This window comes from Odontesthes bonariensis, chromosome 12, assembly GCF_027942865.1.
Source record: "Odontesthes bonariensis isolate fOdoBon6 chromosome 12, fOdoBon6.hap1, whole genome shotgun sequence".
Lineage (NCBI taxonomy): Eukaryota > Metazoa > Chordata > Actinopteri > Atheriniformes > Atherinopsidae > Odontesthes > Odontesthes bonariensis.
In genome coordinates this window covers 13,163,503-13,183,194 of record NC_134517.1, presented here as the reverse complement: position 1 = coordinate 13,183,194, position 19,692 = coordinate 13,163,503, and the positions used below count along the sequence as shown (strand labels likewise).

The 19,692-nt window shown below is 37.8% G+C and overlaps 1 protein-coding gene across 4 annotated transcripts in view; it reads left to right on the top strand.

The window, feature by feature from the left end:
- The first annotated feature begins 1,451 nt into the window (after positions 1 to 1,451).
- The window catches only part of LOC142396416 (collagen alpha-3(VI) chain-like), a 98,847-nt gene continuing 80,606 nt past the window's right edge, over positions 1,452 to 19,692 (top strand). For 2 of the 4 annotated variants that reach the window (XM_075479119.1, XM_075479118.1), the window contains exons 1-7: positions 1,452 to 1,711; positions 8,476 to 8,584; positions 11,037 to 11,669; positions 13,307 to 13,903; positions 15,341 to 15,934; positions 17,383 to 18,000; positions 18,100 to 18,693. In XM_075479119.1, coding sequence (XP_075335234.1) covers positions 8,497 to 8,584; positions 11,037 to 11,669; positions 13,307 to 13,903; positions 15,341 to 15,934; positions 17,383 to 18,000; positions 18,100 to 18,693 — 3,124 coding nt within the window. In that variant the 5' untranslated portion in view covers positions 1,452 to 1,711; positions 8,476 to 8,496. The remainder of the gene's footprint in view (positions 1,712 to 8,475; positions 8,585 to 11,036; positions 11,670 to 13,306; positions 13,904 to 15,340; positions 15,935 to 17,382; positions 18,001 to 18,099; positions 18,694 to 19,692) is intronic. The other 2 variants (XM_075479120.1, XM_075479121.1) reach the window with 2 other exon arrangements.

Here is a 19,692-nt window from a genome sequence, read left to right as displayed (position 1 = left end):
GCTGAGTGTGATTTATTTCATCTAACAGTGTCATTATGAGTTCTTGTTAGAACATGAAAGGTTTTGGTTTTCAAGGATCCATGTGGTCTCCATGAGCATTTGCTAAAAATATTTAATATCTTGTACATGTCAGGTTGACCTCATTTGACAAGATACAGTATTTGAATGTATTAAATAAGAGCACCATATTCAATCACCAGTTTTTATTTATCATTATTATATTTTGAGAAACTCTGGCTCCTTAACAATCTTTCTAACGGCTATAGCAGTGGTTGCCTAGCACCATCATAACAGTGCATAGCTGAGCAAAAAATGTTGTTGTATGAGTAATGACCTTCAGTCAAAGGGACATAGATGAACTGGGTCACTGTTCTAAATACTTCCATATGGTACATTCTGGAGCCTTTTTTTGGAGGAGGGATGGAGGGGGTGAATTGGTCAGCAAATTGAAATCCCAGCATAGTAATACTGCTTGATAATCAACTAATGTTAAGCTCACTTTTACAACTCTTATACACATATATATTTAAGAGTTTGACATTATAGGGCTGCTGAAAGAGTCCTTTTCTGTTGTTGTTGTATTGATCACAACTTTCTATTGAAAAAAAAAATAAAAAATATATATATATATATGCATATGTATATTTATAGATATTATTGTGTACATTAAGAAATGCGGTATGACTCTAGGTGGAATGTGGCTTGTAGTGTATAAGCACTTGCAGTGGTCAGCAAGACTTGAAAAGTGCTAGATAAATGCAATCCATTCAGTATTAGAATTTTCATTTTGTAGTTACTGGCTGCATAGGTCATGGCGGTCTGTCGTTGGTTTTATTTATCAGCATTAACATTTTAAAACTGCCAGCACACTGTCTGGCATATTCCTTTTTGGAAGAGTTTGTTTGCTTAAAGGTCAATTGGTGAAATTTCACTCCAAAATGACGAACAGGCAGTGCATCGTTATCAGCTGTCCAGGCAGTGTAATGTAAAGAGAAACAGTTTTTAATCAGTCATTAATGGATCTATCGATTGTAGTTCAGCATTATATAGCTTATTAAATTCCATTTTTTCCACCAAAAAAAAAGTGGTTCATTGCTAATGATAAAGAAGCACAAAAATCATCCTAATATCCAAAGCCTTACTTGGCCCGAGATGAGTCATGAGAAGGGCCCAACAGAGGAACAGGGAGAAATGGCAAACTGTAGAAAGAGAAAAACCCACTCTAACTTTGTGACATCATCCTTCCCACTGCTCACATCCAGACCAAACCAGGCTGTGTCTGGATTTCATTAACCCCCCCCCCCGCTCTCCTTACCCTGTTCTCTTCTTTCCCCTTAAATTTTTTCTCCTTTATTTGGAGAGAGTGGGAGGAGGAAGAGAGGTGGCAAACCTCCAGCAGTTTGGAAGTTTGTCCCATCCCAACCTTGAACTCAGCACCACAGCTCCTCTGTTTTGAGACTGTGAGGGTGCCTGTCTACTGTCTCAACCATTTCTTCCTTCATTCAGGACATCTCTCTTTGTAGCTCTCTTATCAGTGCGTCCTTATTACTGCCTGGTTCAGCTCCCTTTCATAGGGAGGTGGTGGAACAGCCAGCCTAAGGATTTTATCCGGACGATAATGACCAAAAGTCAAGCTTTCTGTCATTTTACATAACTCACAATTTTAATCTTCAAAAACAATTCAAGTGGAGTACAACAACTTCAGCTCAGGGTAAGTTTTAAATATGTGGTGTTGTTCGAAAAAGCTCGCATGCCTGCCTAATTTAACAACTTTAAGACTCATCTCAATTTGCATCGTATGTTCTGCAGAGCACTGACCATAGCATAGTTTCAAGTCATGACATGTAAACTCATGATGACTGTGATGATTATAGCTTTTCTCACAGATTTTGGCATATACCCTGTAAATATCCGAGAGCATACGTTTAGCAGTAAGACTGAACCTATACTTTAGTGGTGAGAGTGCTTCAAGGGCAAGAGGTGCGCCGCAGTGAGGTTGAAGGAAACCTCAGCAATGCTGTGCAGGATGCATGTGAATTCTAAAAAATGTTTTCTGTTACGCATTTTCATTTCTTTCTCAGTTTGATTTCAAATGACAAATAATCGTACTGAGTAAAACCGCTTAGATGTTGTGTCGCAGACCTTGAACTATGATATACAGTTAGGGTTTTAACTGTAAACTTGTAAGACATTGCCATACATAGTCATTTCATGGAGGTACTTACTTTCCATTAAAGAACACTTTTATGTAACAAATGCATAGCTAAACCTGCTAAATACAATTACACAAAAATTAAACTAATTTCTGTTTGTCAACAATTACCTCCCAATATCAGATTTTAGCCTTAGGTTGAATTCAGGAATGGTAATGTTCTAACAAAGAGTAAATGGATGGGTAGATTTTTCCACTGCAGTAGTTGCACGAAACCACACCCTCCCTGACATACAGGATTGGAAATGTGTGAAGAAGGTTTTTCCCATTTTTCTGGCCATATACACAGGGAGAACTGAAAAAGCTTTCTTCTGTAAGATAAGAATGAATAAATAAATGAATGTTATTTAAAAAAAAAGTGTTTAAAGTTAATGAAAAAGGTTAAATGGGTGGTGATGGAGGTGGTTTACTTGACCAGATGTAAACCATTAATCTTCCACCTCCCTTATTAGACTGTTTAAGCAGTGAGGCAAGTATTCTTTACAATGACTTGGGTTTTATCAATTGGGTTGTTTTATTTTCCTGACAATTAATATATTTGAATGACAATATATTTCTTATGAGGTACTTCATGTTTTTCTGTTGTAGTTGAGCAACGGAGTTGTTATAACCTGTTGCTATTATACCATCTTGGTCATTGTTAAAAAGACAAAAGAAAAGCTTTTATGAGTGGCAGATATGGTTTTATGCGTTTCAAGTATTTTCATGTAATTTACTACCAGCAGTACAAGGGTGCTGCAGCCCTCTTTATAAAATGCTTTTGGCAGTGGAAACATGAAGATACTTAACAGATGATTATTAGATACACAACATATATCAGCAATTGTGTGTTTTATGGCTACTCTCCTCACCAGTTTTTCATTTTTTTCTTTAATGCATACAGATGCCTAGAAATTGGAAGAGATACAACAAAGTTTGCTATTTAAGGAAGCAATCATCAGTAATGTAAGGGATGTAAAAAAACAGGACAAAAAACAGACCATACAAAATAATTTGCTGTGTCTGCAGGTTATTTTATCATCTCTCTCTCTTCTTTACCAAGCTGAGGTATAAAGTTTGATATGTAACAGGCTTAGATGACACATCTGTCAGATGCCAGACGGACTAACAAACACCAGCTGTGTGGAACAGCCTGCTGGATCTGTCTCCCCCTCCCTCTTTAAACTTTATTATTGATCCTCCTCTCATCTGCCCCACACATGTTATATCCCATCCTTCCAGATGGGGGCTGAGTTGAGGAAGCTGATCCCTGCAGCCTTTTGGTTAATTCATGCAAGTGTTATTTCTTTGTATGATGCCAGTTAGGGGCAGGGTTGGGTCTTACACCCAGAAGCTGCCATAAATTGTAGAAATGAGATTCATCCCTTTGGTTTACCACTTAGTTTCATGAGTAAAAATTGTACACTAAAAAGGATTTAGTTTGCAATGTGGGAGGTGTTAAGGAAGCTGTTACAGTTGAGACAAGTTAAAGTTTCATATAAGATACATGTTATCTTGTGCAAATTCTATTTGCTTCTTGTGTCGTGACAATTTAGTTATTTTGTTGTCTTGTGAAAGTATGTGTGTAAATTAATAATTATTGACACTGTTATGACTTAAGTAAACATTAGGTGGGATCAAATTTAGCATCTCTTTAAGAGTGGAGTAAGTGTGGCAGGATGTACAACTAGCTAGACTCACTCACTTTTAGTTTTCACTTTTAATTTTCTTAAGCGGGAACTGTTGACCACAGCTCCAAAACAACCAATGGTTACAAAATGGGCGACTATAAAGAATCCATAGACTGTTGTTTTGCATAGAGTAACATCCATGTGACATGACATGGAAATTGTGACCCATGAATACTCATGTATTTTGTAGCATATAAACCTAACCTTTTTATTTTATTTTACTCTTAACGATAACTACTCACAGGTGAGAGTTTATTAAAGTAAGGAATTGAAAGTAGAAGGGGAAGTAGAAAATGGCGAGGACTATGGTCAATATTGTGTGTAATAAGTCTGAAAATAGTGATCTCTTGCAGAAATGATTTGTGTTTTATACCATCCCCTCCTCTCTTTTACAAAAAGAGAGTCCGACTTCTTTTATATACAAAGTATATGCTATATTCTACATGGATTTTTATGTTGTAGAGTTGTGAATTTATTTTATCAATGGAGAAATTGAGGAGCCTTGCTTTGTTGTCTACAGTAGTAGATCAACCCTCATCTTACATTGAAGCTCCCAGATCAAGGAAGTGACGTCGACGCAGCTTTAGCAGCAGAGAAGCTATTAGGCTTGTGTTGATAATAATAAACTCCTGGACTATGTACAAACTTCCGAATGCATCGTTTTGTGAGTACAGACCATATTTGTACTACTGTAGAAGTTTGATGTCATGACATGTGATTTTAGTGTGGTAATTTTGGAGATACTGCCAGGGTCCGTTAGCGCTTGTACTAAGCTATTCGGAATAACTCGGTAACTCGGCTGATGTTCGGCGAAGATCGGAAAAACTTCGGGTGGGCTACTTGGCTGGATGTCACGGTTCAAATGACCGTAGGGTGAATCTACTCCGAACCATCAGCCAACTTTACAGGTTAGCAAGTTGTACCTTTACTTCCAGTCCAATGGAAGTAATATTCTCTCACTTTATTGATCTGTTTTAAAGTCCACAGTTTTCTAGGGAAAACTATGGCATTCAGTCACAAAATTTCCCACCATGTTCACGAGTTAGCAGCAAACTAAGCAGGCCATTTGTTGTTGGAAACGAGTCACACATTAGGGCTTTTTGTGTTTGTTTTTTTCCTTACTAAGTACAACTTCCATCTATGGCCTATAGAAAACAGCAAGACTGAACTCATTATTTATTTTTCAAGCTGGAAAAATATCGCAATTCATTAGCATTACAGTTGCATCCAGAGTTGGCTAATTATATGTGCAGTATGTTTTTAAATGTCAGTCCTCAGTGACCAGTGATAGGTGAATATAGCTGGCTTTATTTTATGGTTTTGATGAGCATCTCCATCTTAAAGGTTTTAAGCAATCATTTGTGAAGTTACCCACTGCATCAACCCTCTGTCCACAAGAACCCCAATGTCTCTCTAAAGTCACAGTAGCAAGTGAATCTTCCTACCCTAAAAGGTATTGCAGTGTTGTGAACAATCGTGTCAGTATCTGTCACCAAACCAAAAGAATCCATGGGCTGTTCTGCACTGTGAACTTGAGTGAGTATGTTTTTGTATGCATGTGCTAGTGTGTGGTCTTTACTAAAAATCTCTGAGGTCCAACTGCAAATGTGTATCAGAGTCCTTGTAAGGTACATCACAGTGTCTGTCTTTGGTGAATGTAAAAGAACAACTATGAATAACAGCAATAAATGAATATACTGCTGTGTACAGTGTACGGAGCAGACTGGTCAGTACTTTAATCCTCTTGTTTAGCTTGTCACCTTTTTCTGTTGAGAAAATCTGTTGACTCCAATTTAGCATACAAACACACTTGATATTAGTAGTTCGTCTCAGGTATGTAACTTGGTGTAGCTGGATAGTGCATGTGTCCACTAACTTCATAACGAACCATTTGCTTGAATAAAATGTAAATACTTTGGATTTTATTACATTTCTATGAAGGAAAATAGAGTGTATATCATATAAATACAACCCGGTAACACTTATATGAAATGGGCAATGAGCAATGTGATTCTATTGCAAACAAAACTGTTATTACATGTTTAAAAATGTTAATCCCATTGGGAATCAAAACTTGATGGAATGCCAGTTCTGAAGCTATGACCTCTGTGACTGGAGAGGGTGAGCATTTATCAAGCATTCTGGCTAATCCAGCTGTTGGTTATTGCATTTGTCCAAGAAATCTTTCCTCTTAGATAATTCCCCAGTCTGCCATTGTTTTGACTGCCTGTACCAAAGAAAACAGGACTCCACTGTGTTATGATGTTTTTCGCTGTGGAGTTGAGAGGAAGCCAAAGCGTTGTCACATTGGCCAAGCCTGGCAAAATATGAAGAGCCGTGGCTTTTGAGTGACCTGAAATCACATGAGCATGGATAACACAAACATTTGTGTACAAAGACGCTTACAGTTCCTTAAAATGTAGAAACTTTGTGACTCACTTCTTGTATCTGGATAGTGACAGCATTATGAGACTACGGGAATGAAATCTCTGGTTTTCAACTTTCTCGTTTGATTGAAATAAACTGTGTATATTTAGAATAGTTTAATGTTTAATGAAAACCTTTATAGATGTCATGATCCTCTTTTTGCACACCGTGGAAAGGCTTAATAACTGGCTCTTGTGCGCTTTTGTGTGACATAACACAGCTTTGCAGTAACTTATTTAGTTGTTGTTCAGTAGCTTCCAACTGCTTTTAAGTGCTTGCCAGTCTTTCAAAAGATGTGCTGTTATTTTAAGACATTCATTATAAGATAATGAATTGTTCTACAACTGTGAACGAACGACTGGTTACATGGTCTATTTTGCCTTTAGTGCTAAGTTTGTGTAACTCAGAAACTTAGTACTTAGTACTCAGTAGCTTATTCTCAAATACTTGTGTTGGAGTGAGTTTGTTTACAGTCCAAACAGCAAAAATAGGTCAACACCATAGCTTGACATGAAAAGATGAGCACGAAGCTAACATATAAATAGGTAAAAAAAAAATCTTAATGTGCTGTCTAGTAGGGGCTCATACACAACCCCACTGAAAATATTGGTGAGCAGGTTGAACAATGCCTCAACTCATGTCTGGTGGGTCTTACTATTTTTTCTAATGGAAAACACAAAGTTCAAAGACACATGGACTGGTAAAGAAATTCCACTGCTTTACTTATTTTCCCCTTCATTAGCTTAATTGTAAAGAATTAATGTGTTACAGTTCATGTCTTCCATTTGAGGGTGCTTTTCCGTTTGTATTCATAGCCTCTTATTAGAATCCCTGAAAACATTAAGAATCATGTGTCTGATATATTCTGTACTACAATTCAAATTTTTTTGATTCTGTAAAGCATATTATAACCACAGGATACATATAATATGCTATGGATGTGTGCATGTGTGTTCTGGGATTTGTATCTTCATGAAGTACCACTTTTTTAGTTTTTGAAAGTCCTCGGTTGGGATTTGCTTTGCACTGGATGGTTATCTTTAAAAATTTGGGTCATAAAATGACTCAAGTATAAAAGCAGCAATTCTTATGTGTCATAATATAAGTCCTTTATTATATGCTAAATCAGCAAGTGTTTCAACGAACAGTGTATGACATCTCTTTTGTTCCCTGTGACTTACTGCATGCGTCAAAGGAGGAAACGCTGACAGAACAGAAAACATACACTCCTGCTGTGAAACTGCTTTTTTTTGGTCGAACACCTTTTAGGAACAAATCATTATGTGTGTTGGAAAAATCTGTCCTTGCCAGGAGAGTTAATTACTGAAGTATTTTGGCTTGTCGCTCTAACAGGTGTTTTTGATCATTACCAGTCTCTGCCACCGATTTATCAACACAAGCAGCAATTGACATAAATAGATTTCTGTCAGAACCACTCTCGTCAAAACGAGACGAGAAACAGAGATGAATTTCAGAAGCTTATTCTGAATGCATACAATTATGTTTGGCGGTATGGCTCTGTTCGGAGGAAGTTCCCGACTTTTCCATGAGCTCCATGGAAGCCAAGACAGGGAACAGTAGCATCCTCAGGTGGAGTGCCTTCCATTTGCTGTAAAGGCAACAAACCCCCTAGAACAGAGCAAGCAACAATGAACAACAGTATGACATTGTTTGGCAATGAGAAGTCGGTGGACCAGGGGAGGTGGTGGGTGCAAGCAGAGAGCAAAAAAAAGCAGTGACAGCAAACCAAGTTTAAATGAAGTGCCCCAAATGCCAGCATCCAATTGCGAGCAGCAGCTGATTACCCATTGAGCGCAGCTGGCCATAAGGGTTGGGCCGGCGTCAGCCAATAGGCAAAGGGCGCGTTGACTACGTGGTCTGCCAGAACTAACGCGATGTTCCATATCCATGCAGGCTACTAGCACAAAAGCTTGATGATGATATGATAAGAAGTGCTTGTCATAGCTTAAAACAACTGAAATGTTCTGAGGCTGCACAGGCGGAATCAGTAGGAACTAACATCTTGCCATACAGTGTGACAGATTTTTTCTTGCTTGCCTGGTATGTCAGACATAAACTTTTGCACTGTCAATCAAAGTATTGGTATCAGGATGTGACCGTTGTTTTTGCTTTGAGGCTAATATCATATTGTCTTTGGTTTTACAGGTGTCCTCTTTGTTTCATCTAATGATGAGGAGGCATCGGTTTTTACCGTTATGTGCCCTTCTTGGTGTCCTGTTTGCAGGACTCCTCCCTCAACTCGATGCTCAGGAAGGTAGGCTAAACTAGTATAATCTCAGTAATCTCTCTGCTTGTATTTTTATTGTTATTTTTTTTCTCCAGTTATTTCGTTAGCAACTACAACTCTGCTTTCAAAAAAGTTGGGACCTGCACAAAACTGTTAATATAAACAGATGGCAATGATTTGCAAATCTTTAATGGATTATACAAACAACATGTCAGAATGCCAAAACTGAGACATTTATCGATCTTTTGAAAACTAATAAACTCATTTTTAATTTGATGTCAGCAATGTGTTAAAAAAAAAGGTTGTATTAGTTGTATTGCTAAAATGCAACAAAAAAACAAAACAAATACAAGCTTTCAAAGACGGTTATTTGGCAATGGGTTAATCACTGGAAATATAATGATCATTCTGGAAAGGTGGGATGTTTCAGTTTAATGTAAAGAGTACATTTCTCAATATAAAACTGCACAGTATTTGGAAAGTTAATTGTCTACATATACATCATTTACAGATTAGAAAAATCTCTGCTTACAAGGGAAATTCTGAAAACCAAAATACTGCCAAAGAGACTATAATCGTTGAATTTCTGTTGTGGAAATATCGTAAAAAAAATATCTTGTAAAAACAGAGCATGTTTCTGCATTCAAAAAGGAAAATCAAACTCATGCAAACCATATGAAAAACAAAATGGAGATTAAGAAACATTGTACTCACCTGCACAGAATTTTTTCCAGCTCTACATAAGATCTTTTTCTTATTATGGAGTGTACATGAGTTGCCTGTAGAATATTCCTACATAAGTTCTTTTTCTTCTTATGGAGTGTACATGAGTTGCCTGTAGAATATTCCATTCATATTCCTTATATGTTACAGATCATAGTCATCGCTTCACAGCAAAAAGTTTCCTGGTTAGCATCCTGTTTGAAGCCTTTCTGTATGGAGTTTGCATGTTCTCCCCATATACATGTGGGTTCTTGCTGAGTACTCCCTCCCACAGACCAAAAACACACAAGCAAGGTTAATTTATTACATTAAATTGACCCGAGGAGTGAGAGTAAGCATGCACGATTGTTGTCTCGGTTGGCCTTCTGATGGACTGGCAACCTGTCAATGGTATACCACCCAATGGCAGTTGGGATGAGCTGCCACTGGTTCTCAATCAGTGAATTAAGAGAACAGCCTCATGCGGCTGCAGCTGTGTAGAGGGACATAATGTGGTAGTGAGCCATTATGTCCCTCTACAAATTTGATCCAAAGCCATATCCCAACCATAACTTGTGTATTCCATCACCCCCAAAGTGTTTCCTTTGTTTCAAGCTTCCATGTTGGTCTGCACCAGCTCTGCTGGATCTTAAAGGATACACCATAAAGCAGTAAATATAACCCATGAAACAAGGGTAGTCTTCTCTGCATCTGACTTAATCTAAAATAGACTGTGCAGAATCGGAGAACTTTCCAGTGTTCAAATAAATATTTGACATTCTTTTTAGAAAACATATGGCCAAACATTGGCCATATGGTGACATGACATTTAGTGCATTATTGAACATGGCATGGGTAACTTGAACATCTGTGAAGAAACCATTAATGCCTATCAGAGTAAACTGGCTTTTAAGCAACAATTGCTACCATTCAGATGATGTCTCTCAGAGAAGGTTTTGTCTATTTCAGCAAGACAATGCCAGATCCCATTCGGCATGCATTAAAACTTCATTGCTCTGCAGTAAAACAGTCCAGCTATCCCATAATGTTCAGCTGCTGAAATCCATTATCAAGCAAGAGCAAGAAACTATTTTAATTTCAGCAGTTCTATTCATTTATAGAGAAAATTCGAGAGTTAAACAGAAAAAATAATGTAAAATAGTCAACTTAACCCTGTCTAAACTTTTTATAAAGGTATTCTCTCTGCAAGTGAATAAAGAAAGAATGAAAAAAATATCTATTAATTTTCTTAGTTAACTAGTACGGTTTAAATAATTTGCAAATCATTACACTCTGTTTTTTGTTACATTTTCGATGGTGTGGAAAAACTACAAATATAATTTAAATCTGCAAATGCTCAAAAGAAAACGTGGGGATTATACATACATATATACAGTACCAGTCAAAAGTTTGCACACATTTCCATACATTTTGAATGAGTGAATCTGTCCAAACTTCTGACTGGTAGTGTACATACATATATTTATATATATATGTGTAGATACACACATAAACAAAATGGATAGGTAGATAGTTGATAGATAGATAGAATATTCAACTAAACTTCTAAATTCTTTCAGTCTCAGATAAGAAAAGTAGAAGCCTCAAGGAACATGAGAGTACACTCTCAATCTTTTAATAAAAAGACAACGTTATGAAACACAGTTGAACTTTGTTTTGCAAAACATACTGTTTGAAGGAAATATATTTTGATACCATGTTCCAAACATCTTTTCACTGGTCTTCAATTCTGTCCTCCAAATATTCCCCTATGAAGACTGTGCACAAGGGTTGGCAGCTGATATGTACTTTCTAGTGGATTCATCCTGGAGTATCGGAGAGGAGAACTTTGAACATGTCAGACAATTTCTGTACAGCTTGATAAAATCACTTCACCAGGTTGGAGAAGACAGGTTTAAATTTGCCCTGGCACAGTACAATAGCAGGCCGGAAACTGAGTTCCACCTAAACAGCTACCCAACAACACAGGAAGCTCTGGCACACATCGAGCGCATGACTTACCTTGGTGGGGGTACCCATACTGGCCTGGGTTTGGAATTCCTGATACGTACGCACTTGACAACCGCTTCTGGCAGCCGTGCCGCTGACGGGGTGGTCCAAGTGGTGGTGGTGATAACAGATGGGCACTCTCAGGATGACGTGGCTGAGCCAGCTCAGGTGCTGCAGATGGCAGGGGTGGAGATGTTTGCAGTTGGAGTTCAAGATGCGGTGGACTCTGAGCTCAGGGAGATGGCTAGCCAGCCTCACGACACTCATGTGTTCAATGTAGACTCTTTCCTCAAGTTGCGGGATATAATCCAAGATTTAGTAGTGAGTCTTTGCAGCTCAGTGACCCGGTCAGGGGGTGCGCCTGTGGCAAATGAAGCCCCGGTAACTGGAGGAGGGACAGGTAATTAAATGGAACTAGTGTCGCTATTATACTAACGTGTCTACATGTGCAGGAAGAAGCTGCTGCATATGTGATCAAGACTGGACTTTATCATTAACAAAACCAGTGTTTTGTTGTTTTTGTTTTTTTACCACTATCACCTTTCAACCTCCACCTTCTAAATTAACATAGCTTGTTTTCTCTCACCATATTTAATAGGGCCCTAATGCTTTTCAAATCTCAATAAGAATTGCATGTGATTAACATTAATATGACTTTTTTAGGTTATGGTTTTAAATAGGTCATATTGGTAAAGATACAATCTGCCCTGGGTGCTTTTAAATCACGAAGATGTCTTAGTACTAGAAATATAGTTTATTCATGATTTAAGATTTCATGTGATGATTGTTTGTGTTGGAGTAGACAAAAAATATCATGCAAAAAGACCCAAAAATAACCAAATTTCTTCTGATCTTTGAAAGAGAACATAACATCCGGGGTGCTTTTCCCTTGAAAACATCACCACTCAAAATCAGTTAATGAGCTTTTAACAACAATCTAACATGCACCAATGCTTATGTCACCTGCACATGTATGTTTGTCTTTATCAGTCACAATGTCTATGTTAAATATGTGCAACATTCTGTTATTGAAACAGTAATGAACCTTCCTGGAGTCATCAATGACCTGCAAAAGTACCTTGAGATTGTTAACAGTTGAGTTATAGTATGACATAGCGCTGGAGAAAAATTACTTGGAAACTAAACGTGTAAAATGTCCAGCGCTAGTGGAAGTACAAGATATTGAAAAATGAATTGAAAGCATCACCAAAATACATGCTTTTGTTCATTTTATATGGACTCATGTTTGAGATGTTCTAAAGTTCTAAAAATATGCAGGCAGTAACGATGGTCCACAGGGTCATGACTGGTCACTTTACCTGAGGTCTATAACAAGAGTCTGCATGGGATGGCTGAACTCAATGGAAATTACCAAGGGGACAATAAAACAAATGGGATATGTTATTTATATTGCATATTGCTTTGTGACACTATTTTTTTGTTTGTTTTTCATCTTGACTTGGAATTCTCGATACACTACAACAACAAATTGATATAATGCTCACACTTTAGACTTGTGTTCTTCCCACATGTTTTTAATCATTTTCAATTGATGGCTTAAAGTAGCAGTCATGATGCCATACCTACATGTCCTTCCCAAATGAATGAAAACAGTTTCTCCCATAAGAATCTAACTTATGCCAACTTTAACTTACTGTATTGGGGTTTTAATCTGCTACACATATTTGAAAACATGTGTTCATATATGGTACAGACAGTTGGCTATACTCTACAACATTGTACTGTAGTTGATAAGTATTCCTCATAGTCATTGATTTTCTATCCAGGTCATTACTCAAAAAGACAAAAAAAAAATTCAACAAATTTCCCGACAATAAGCAATCTCCTTGGTTCAGCCTACATGCAGTATGATGTGTTTTGCAGTGTTTTTTATTTGTTCACTGTCAATGTTACGTCACACATGCAATGATATGCTAACTCGAGTTCTTTGATTGAAGTCTCTCTTTGTCTCACTTGGTTAATGCTTTCACAATTTCCATTTTGTCTTGTTTTCTCTCTTTCTCTCTCTCCTTAAAGCACAAGATTCAGCTGACCTAGTACTCTTAATTGATGGATCACAGAACGTTGGAGCAGCAAACTTCCCCTATGTGCGTGATTTGATATTGAGAATCATTGAGCCCCTTGATGTAGGCAGGGACACTATTAGGGTGGCGTTGGTCCAGTACAACTCTGACCCAGAGATAAAGTTCTATCTGAATAGTTATTACAGCAAATCAGCACTCTTGGAAGCTGCAAAAGGCCTGACCTACTCAGGGGGTGATGAATCTAACCTGGGGGCTGCCTTGGAGGAAGTGGCTGAAAGCCTTTTAAGTGAAACAGCTGGGGGCAGGGCAGACGAAGGTGTGCCCCAGATGTTGATTATTATCAGTGCTGGGCCATCGGATGATGATACTGGTGCTGGTGACCGGGCCCTTAAAAGGGCCAACGTTATCACATTCGGTGTGGTGATTGGTGACACTGCCACTGCAGATCTGGAAGAGGTTGCCACAGATAAAAGTTTTGTCCTGACAGCCCCTGCTTTCAGAGCAGTTGCAAGCATGGGTGATCAACTCCTTCCATACATTAACGGCGTGGTCCAGCGCACCATTATAGTTCAGAATGAGTTCACTGAAGGTATGTAACATCTATGTTGTTGGGGTATTATAGTTGTTAAAGGGAACTTAATACTGACAATCCAGGTATTCTGTACGAGGTAAGATGTACCTGTTCTAAACTTTATATTTCTTCAACTATGTTTAATCATACAAAGGTTTTTTTTGTCCGATGTGTAGAACGAAGTATTACTTGGCTGCTAAACTGAGATTGCAGCCAAATGAATACTCCCACTTAAACCTTGAGTGAGTGGGAGAAACTTTGATGGTCTTGAAAAATGTGAAACATCAGCCCTAGAGCTGGTGTTTGGTTTGTTCTATCTGTGTTCTGTCTTACATTAGAAATGTGATTCTGATTTCCATACAATATAACATCAGCAAAATATAGTCATTATATTTAATTTCTGCAAACAGATCCCCTAAATGTTACATACTTAAATTTCAGCAGAAGAGATGATAAGTCTGGGACACTGACTACATATTTATTTTTTCTTTTGAAATACAATTGTAAAATTGTATTGTATTTTTAAAGCTTAAACATATATTTTAGAAAACATTCATTAATTTAGAATCCCAACCCAACATTTTGGTGATTTTATGGGTTTGGATAATAATTTTTCTTATGGACAGATGAAGAAATATAGAGTGACCAGCTTATAGAGGATTTACAAATCTATGCAAGGTATTCGACTCTCTTAATCAGCAAATATAATATTCCAGCAGGTTATAAGTACCTGGCTGGTGTGATGTTGAATTACTGATAAAGCCCACTTATTGTTTATGTAAAAGAAAGCATCCAAAATTAAAATATTTTAAAACAAGCAAACAAACAATAGCATTTTTCAGCTTCAGTGTTTGACATGTTTTCTAAAACACATCAAATTTGGTATTTCAATGATCTGCAGATTGCATTGTGTTTTTATTCACATTTTACACAGCACCCCTTCCTGGAAACAAGCTTGAAATAAAACAATAGAACAGACTTAAGCACTCTTGCTTTCTGCTGAATCCTTTAATTTGATATTAATAAGATAGACTGTTATACTGTATACAATATTTTGAATTCATAAGTACCAGCATTTGATTAAATAATTTTGTTGTAGAAAAAAAACATACAATTTGCATATCTTTGATTTCACATTTTTAGAAATTCTTAACTATTATTAGTCAGGGTAAAGATGCATGATATAAAATAGGAAAAAAAATTCTAAACCAATAATTGAAAAATACAGTTAAACTTTGACAATTAGTTGTGCATTAGTTTGCGTGAAAAATCTTTAAGGAAAAAAAGCGTGCATCTTTTTTTTCTGTGTAAACAATACTTAAAATGTAACTATGATTATTCAAAATAACTGTAAAGATGTAAATCTAACAATATGGCATGCTTTAAGGGCTTTGATATAATTTAAAACAAATGATCTGTTACTTTTATTCTAATATTATTTTTCTCTTTTTTCAGTCGTGACTGTTGGAAAACGAGACGTCATTTTTCTGATTGATAGTACAATGGGAACAGCAGTTATCAATGGTTTTCGTGAATTCATCAGGCGGTTTGTCAACAAAATGCCAATTGGTCCAGATGAAGTTCAAGTGGGTATTGCCCAGTTTAGCACTCAACCGAGACTGGAGATGGACCTCAACACCCATGCAACCAAGGAGGCATTAACTGCTGCTTTGGGTGCTATCAGACCAAGACCAGGACAGACCGTGAATATTGGAGCAGCTTTGAATTTTGTGCGGATGAATATGCTAAGACCTGACAAGGGTAGTCGTATTCAGCAGGGGGTACCTCAGCTTGTTCTCTTGTTGACCAGTAAGAAATCCAGTGACAGCGTGGAGGAACCTGCTCTGGCCCTGCAGAGAATGGGTGTACTAACACTGGCTGCAGGCTCAAAGGCTGCTGTTGAGGAGGAGCTGAAGCAGATTGCCTTTGCCGATAAAGTTGTGTTCATGCCGAAGGACTTCCGCCAACTCTTTCGCAACCCAAGAGAAATTATTGATGCACTCTCGACTCTTGCTGGGGTGGTGGTAACAGAAATACCCACTGAACCAGGTAATCCTGTAACTTTGATCCTAACTTTGATCAATAACGAGAAATCTTATACAAAAAAATGGGAGAAACAACAAATGTAGATGTTTCCAAACAAGAAAATTGAATATGAATAGATAAGCCAATGAAACACAATTGGATCTGCTATGTACAAACATGTTCGGACTAATTTCTATGTAACTGACTTGATGAATTCAGCCCTTACTTGCAAATCACTCAACACACGTTGCTACATCTAGAGAGAGTTGCTTAAAAGTTTTCTTTTTGTGTTCATTTGATAGTATTTCCCTACATTGTAGTTGAATAAGTGTGATATGAGTTTCATTCTAATCCTTATGTTCCTTTGAGTAGTTTTAAAACAGAGCAGTTGGTTTACAAAATAAATTTTTTATTCAGATTTTTTTTTTTTATAGCTGATGCAAAATAAACAATTTCATTAAAAAAACTCTCTAACCTAATGCATAGAAGAGTTTGGACAGTGGATTACGAATATCCCTTTAGACGGTCTTTTGGAATAAATAATCATTCAAATTAATCAACAGACTCTTACTGCAGCTACTGCAAAACAAAACATATACAACAGAGAACTCTTTCTGTGGGCATCAATTGATTTTTTTATGGTTTACTAATACTTAACACATTGACTACCAGCGGTTTTTACAGAATTATGTCGTAGACTCCCAGCGTTCTAAACCATTTTTTTGACGTTATTTGTACAGTCACAGCATATTATGTGATAGGGCCACTGAAACATGTTATGGCTCGTTTGAAAATTGAGACTTTAAACTCTTTGTGGGTCAAAACCGCGTGTCTCTAGGTGCCGCCATTAGCGAGCTATCCTTAGCTAAACCAAGGCGGGTATCCACCAAAATCAACAACAAACTGAGATATCTGGGCTTTTGTGAAACGTGCGCTCTTTCAGCCTGTCGCACTTTAGATACTTACATATCCGGGTCAGAGGATTTGCGTCGTGTCGCATGTGGCAAAGCTAACCTGTTCATAAGACCGCCTCCTTAGACTTGTCGCGTGTCTTCTTCTCCTTCTTATTGTTTGTTTATGTTACTTTACCGTCACCCTCTGGAAACCGACACGTGCGATTGGACAAAATGCGGAAATGCACAACAATCAATGCAGCGTTATCAAAATTGTTCTTGAGTTGACGCAAAGCCATTGCCGTAATGATCAAAATGTCCAGATGATGACACCAGTTTTTGACTGCCATCTATGTCAGTTCTGTTCATCACATAATTACAAAAATCACACAGAATGTGCATTAGAATGTATAGATTCAGAATCCATAAAAAAAACGTAAAAACGTATTTTTACCATTTGGGAGCCAACGCATGGGCAGTAAAAACGTAGTTTTACGTGACTTGGGAGTCAATGTGTTAATGTACATGTTCATGCTATTACACAGTGAGTAATTACTTTCTATTGGTGTGTTTCCTCAGTGGTGGAGATTACAACAGTGCAAACCCAAAAAGTGGTACGAGATATTGTCTTCCTTGTGGATGGCTCAAACTACGTTGGAAGCAATAACTTGCCATATGTGAGAGACTTTATGATCAACGTGGTCAACCAGCTGGATGTACGCCCTGACAGGGTCCAAATTGGTCTCCTGCAGTTTGCAGAACGGCCAAGAATAGAATTTTACTTGAACACCTACAGAAACAGACAAGATGTTGTGAATAAAATCTCTCAACTCAGGCTGGTTGGAGGCTCAGTGTTGAATACGGGAGCTGCTATGAATTACGCCCTGGCCAATATGTTCCAGTCATCAGCTGGGTCACGCAGGAAGGAGGGAGTCCAGCAGGTGTTGGTTCTGATCACTGGTGGCCCAGCCCAAGATCAGCTTAAGTCTGTGGCTGATAAATTGGCTTTGGCTGGTGTTTTGACTTTTGCTGTTAGTTCAGGACAAGCAGATGAAGACTTACTGAGGACAGTTGCCTTTGTTCCAGAACTGGCTTACCATCAAAGCAGTTTCTCAGATTTTCCAGCTTTGGCTGAAGTCATCATGCCAAAACTAACAACAGTGGTTGGTGATACAGAGACATCAGTGCTGGAGGAAGGTAAGTGCTGTATTTATTTATTTCTATGTCAGTGTAACAAACCTTAAGGTATTACCTGATAATATTTCATTCTTTTTTCTTTCTTTTTTTTTACAACAGAGGTCCTTACTTCAGTTCAAAGGGATGTTGCTTTCCTCATTGATGGCACAGATAGTGTTCGAGAAGATTTTCCCTACATTCGGGATTTTATCCGTAGAGTTATAGAGCCCCTTGACATTGGGATTGACAAGGTACGAGTTTCAGTTGTTCAGCACAGCGAGAGACCAACCCCAAGTTTCTACCTTAACACTTATAAAACCAAAGAGGAGGTTATTAGAGCTGTCGATGGGATGACACTGGCAGGCGGACGTAGTTTAAACACAGGATCTGCTTTAAGATTCATGAAGAACACCATCATGTCTGAGAGCTATGGCAGCCGGTCCGCTCAAAATGTGCCTCAGTTCCTGATTGTTTTGGCTGGAGACAGATCAATGGATAATGTGAAAGAGCCAGCAGGTGAACTAAAGACAGAGGGGGTCGTACCATTTGGAGTTGGTGTCAAGAATGCAGACCCAAAGCAGATTGAGGCCATTTCACACAACCCCTCATTTGCCTTCAATGTGAAAGAATTCAGTGATCTTGAGACCATTCCACAAAGGCTCAATACCTATGTTAGCCTTCCAAAGGAAGAGCTGACAATCCTTCTACAGCAAGGTAAGACAAAAATGTCTCTTGTAATCTCTTGTTTGCTGTATAAAAATATTTTTCGTGTACTTTTCCATGATATTTCAGTGCTATGTTAAAGTAACTGAACCTTATTTGTGTCTTAGTGCAAAATGATGCCACAAAAAGAGATATTGTGTTCTTACTGGATGGGTCTGATAACACCAGAGATGGATTCCAAGACATAAAAAGCTTTGTTAAAAACATTGCGGAAAGCCTCTATGTTGATGAAAACCAAGACAGAGTGTCTGTGGTTCAATTTGCTGATAACCCTAAGGTCAACTTTTATCTAAATTCTCACAAGACAAAAAATGACAACTTAAATGCCATTAGTAATTTAACGCACAAGGGCGGAAGGCGTCTTAATATCGGTGCAGCTCTACAATTTGTGAGGCACAGAGTCTTCACCTCCTCTAGAGGCAGTAGAAGACTGGAAGGAGTGCCCCAGATTTTAATTCTTCTAAGTAGCAAACCATCCACAGATAATGTGAGAGGACCAGCTTTTGCTCTTAAAGAGCATGAAATTGTCTCAGTGGGGGTTGGAGTGGGAGATGTCAATATTGAAGAGTTGGAAATGGTTGCATTCAAACCTGGTTTTACATACAAGGTCACCGATTTTTCCAAACTGCCCTCAATCCAATCACAACTTGTTGCTACACTGAATGTACACAAAGACAATGAAGAAACCATGAATGGAATTCCTGACTTTTTAGGTAAGAACATCGTATTCACATTTTTCAGACTTGAGTATGTTTTCTTTTTGTAACCTTGTTTTACCTATAAACACTGAAACCTTTATATAAATTCTCTAACTCCTAGACTCTAATAACTGACGATTTGATAAATGGTCATGGATTATAGTGGGTCACTTCAGTTCATGATTTCTCTCGATGGAATATCCAGAGCTCTGTATTTCTCTTTTCTTTTCTCCTTTCTTTTCAATTGTTTACACTCGTCTAACTGTAATTTTAGCATCCTGATGTTTCTCCC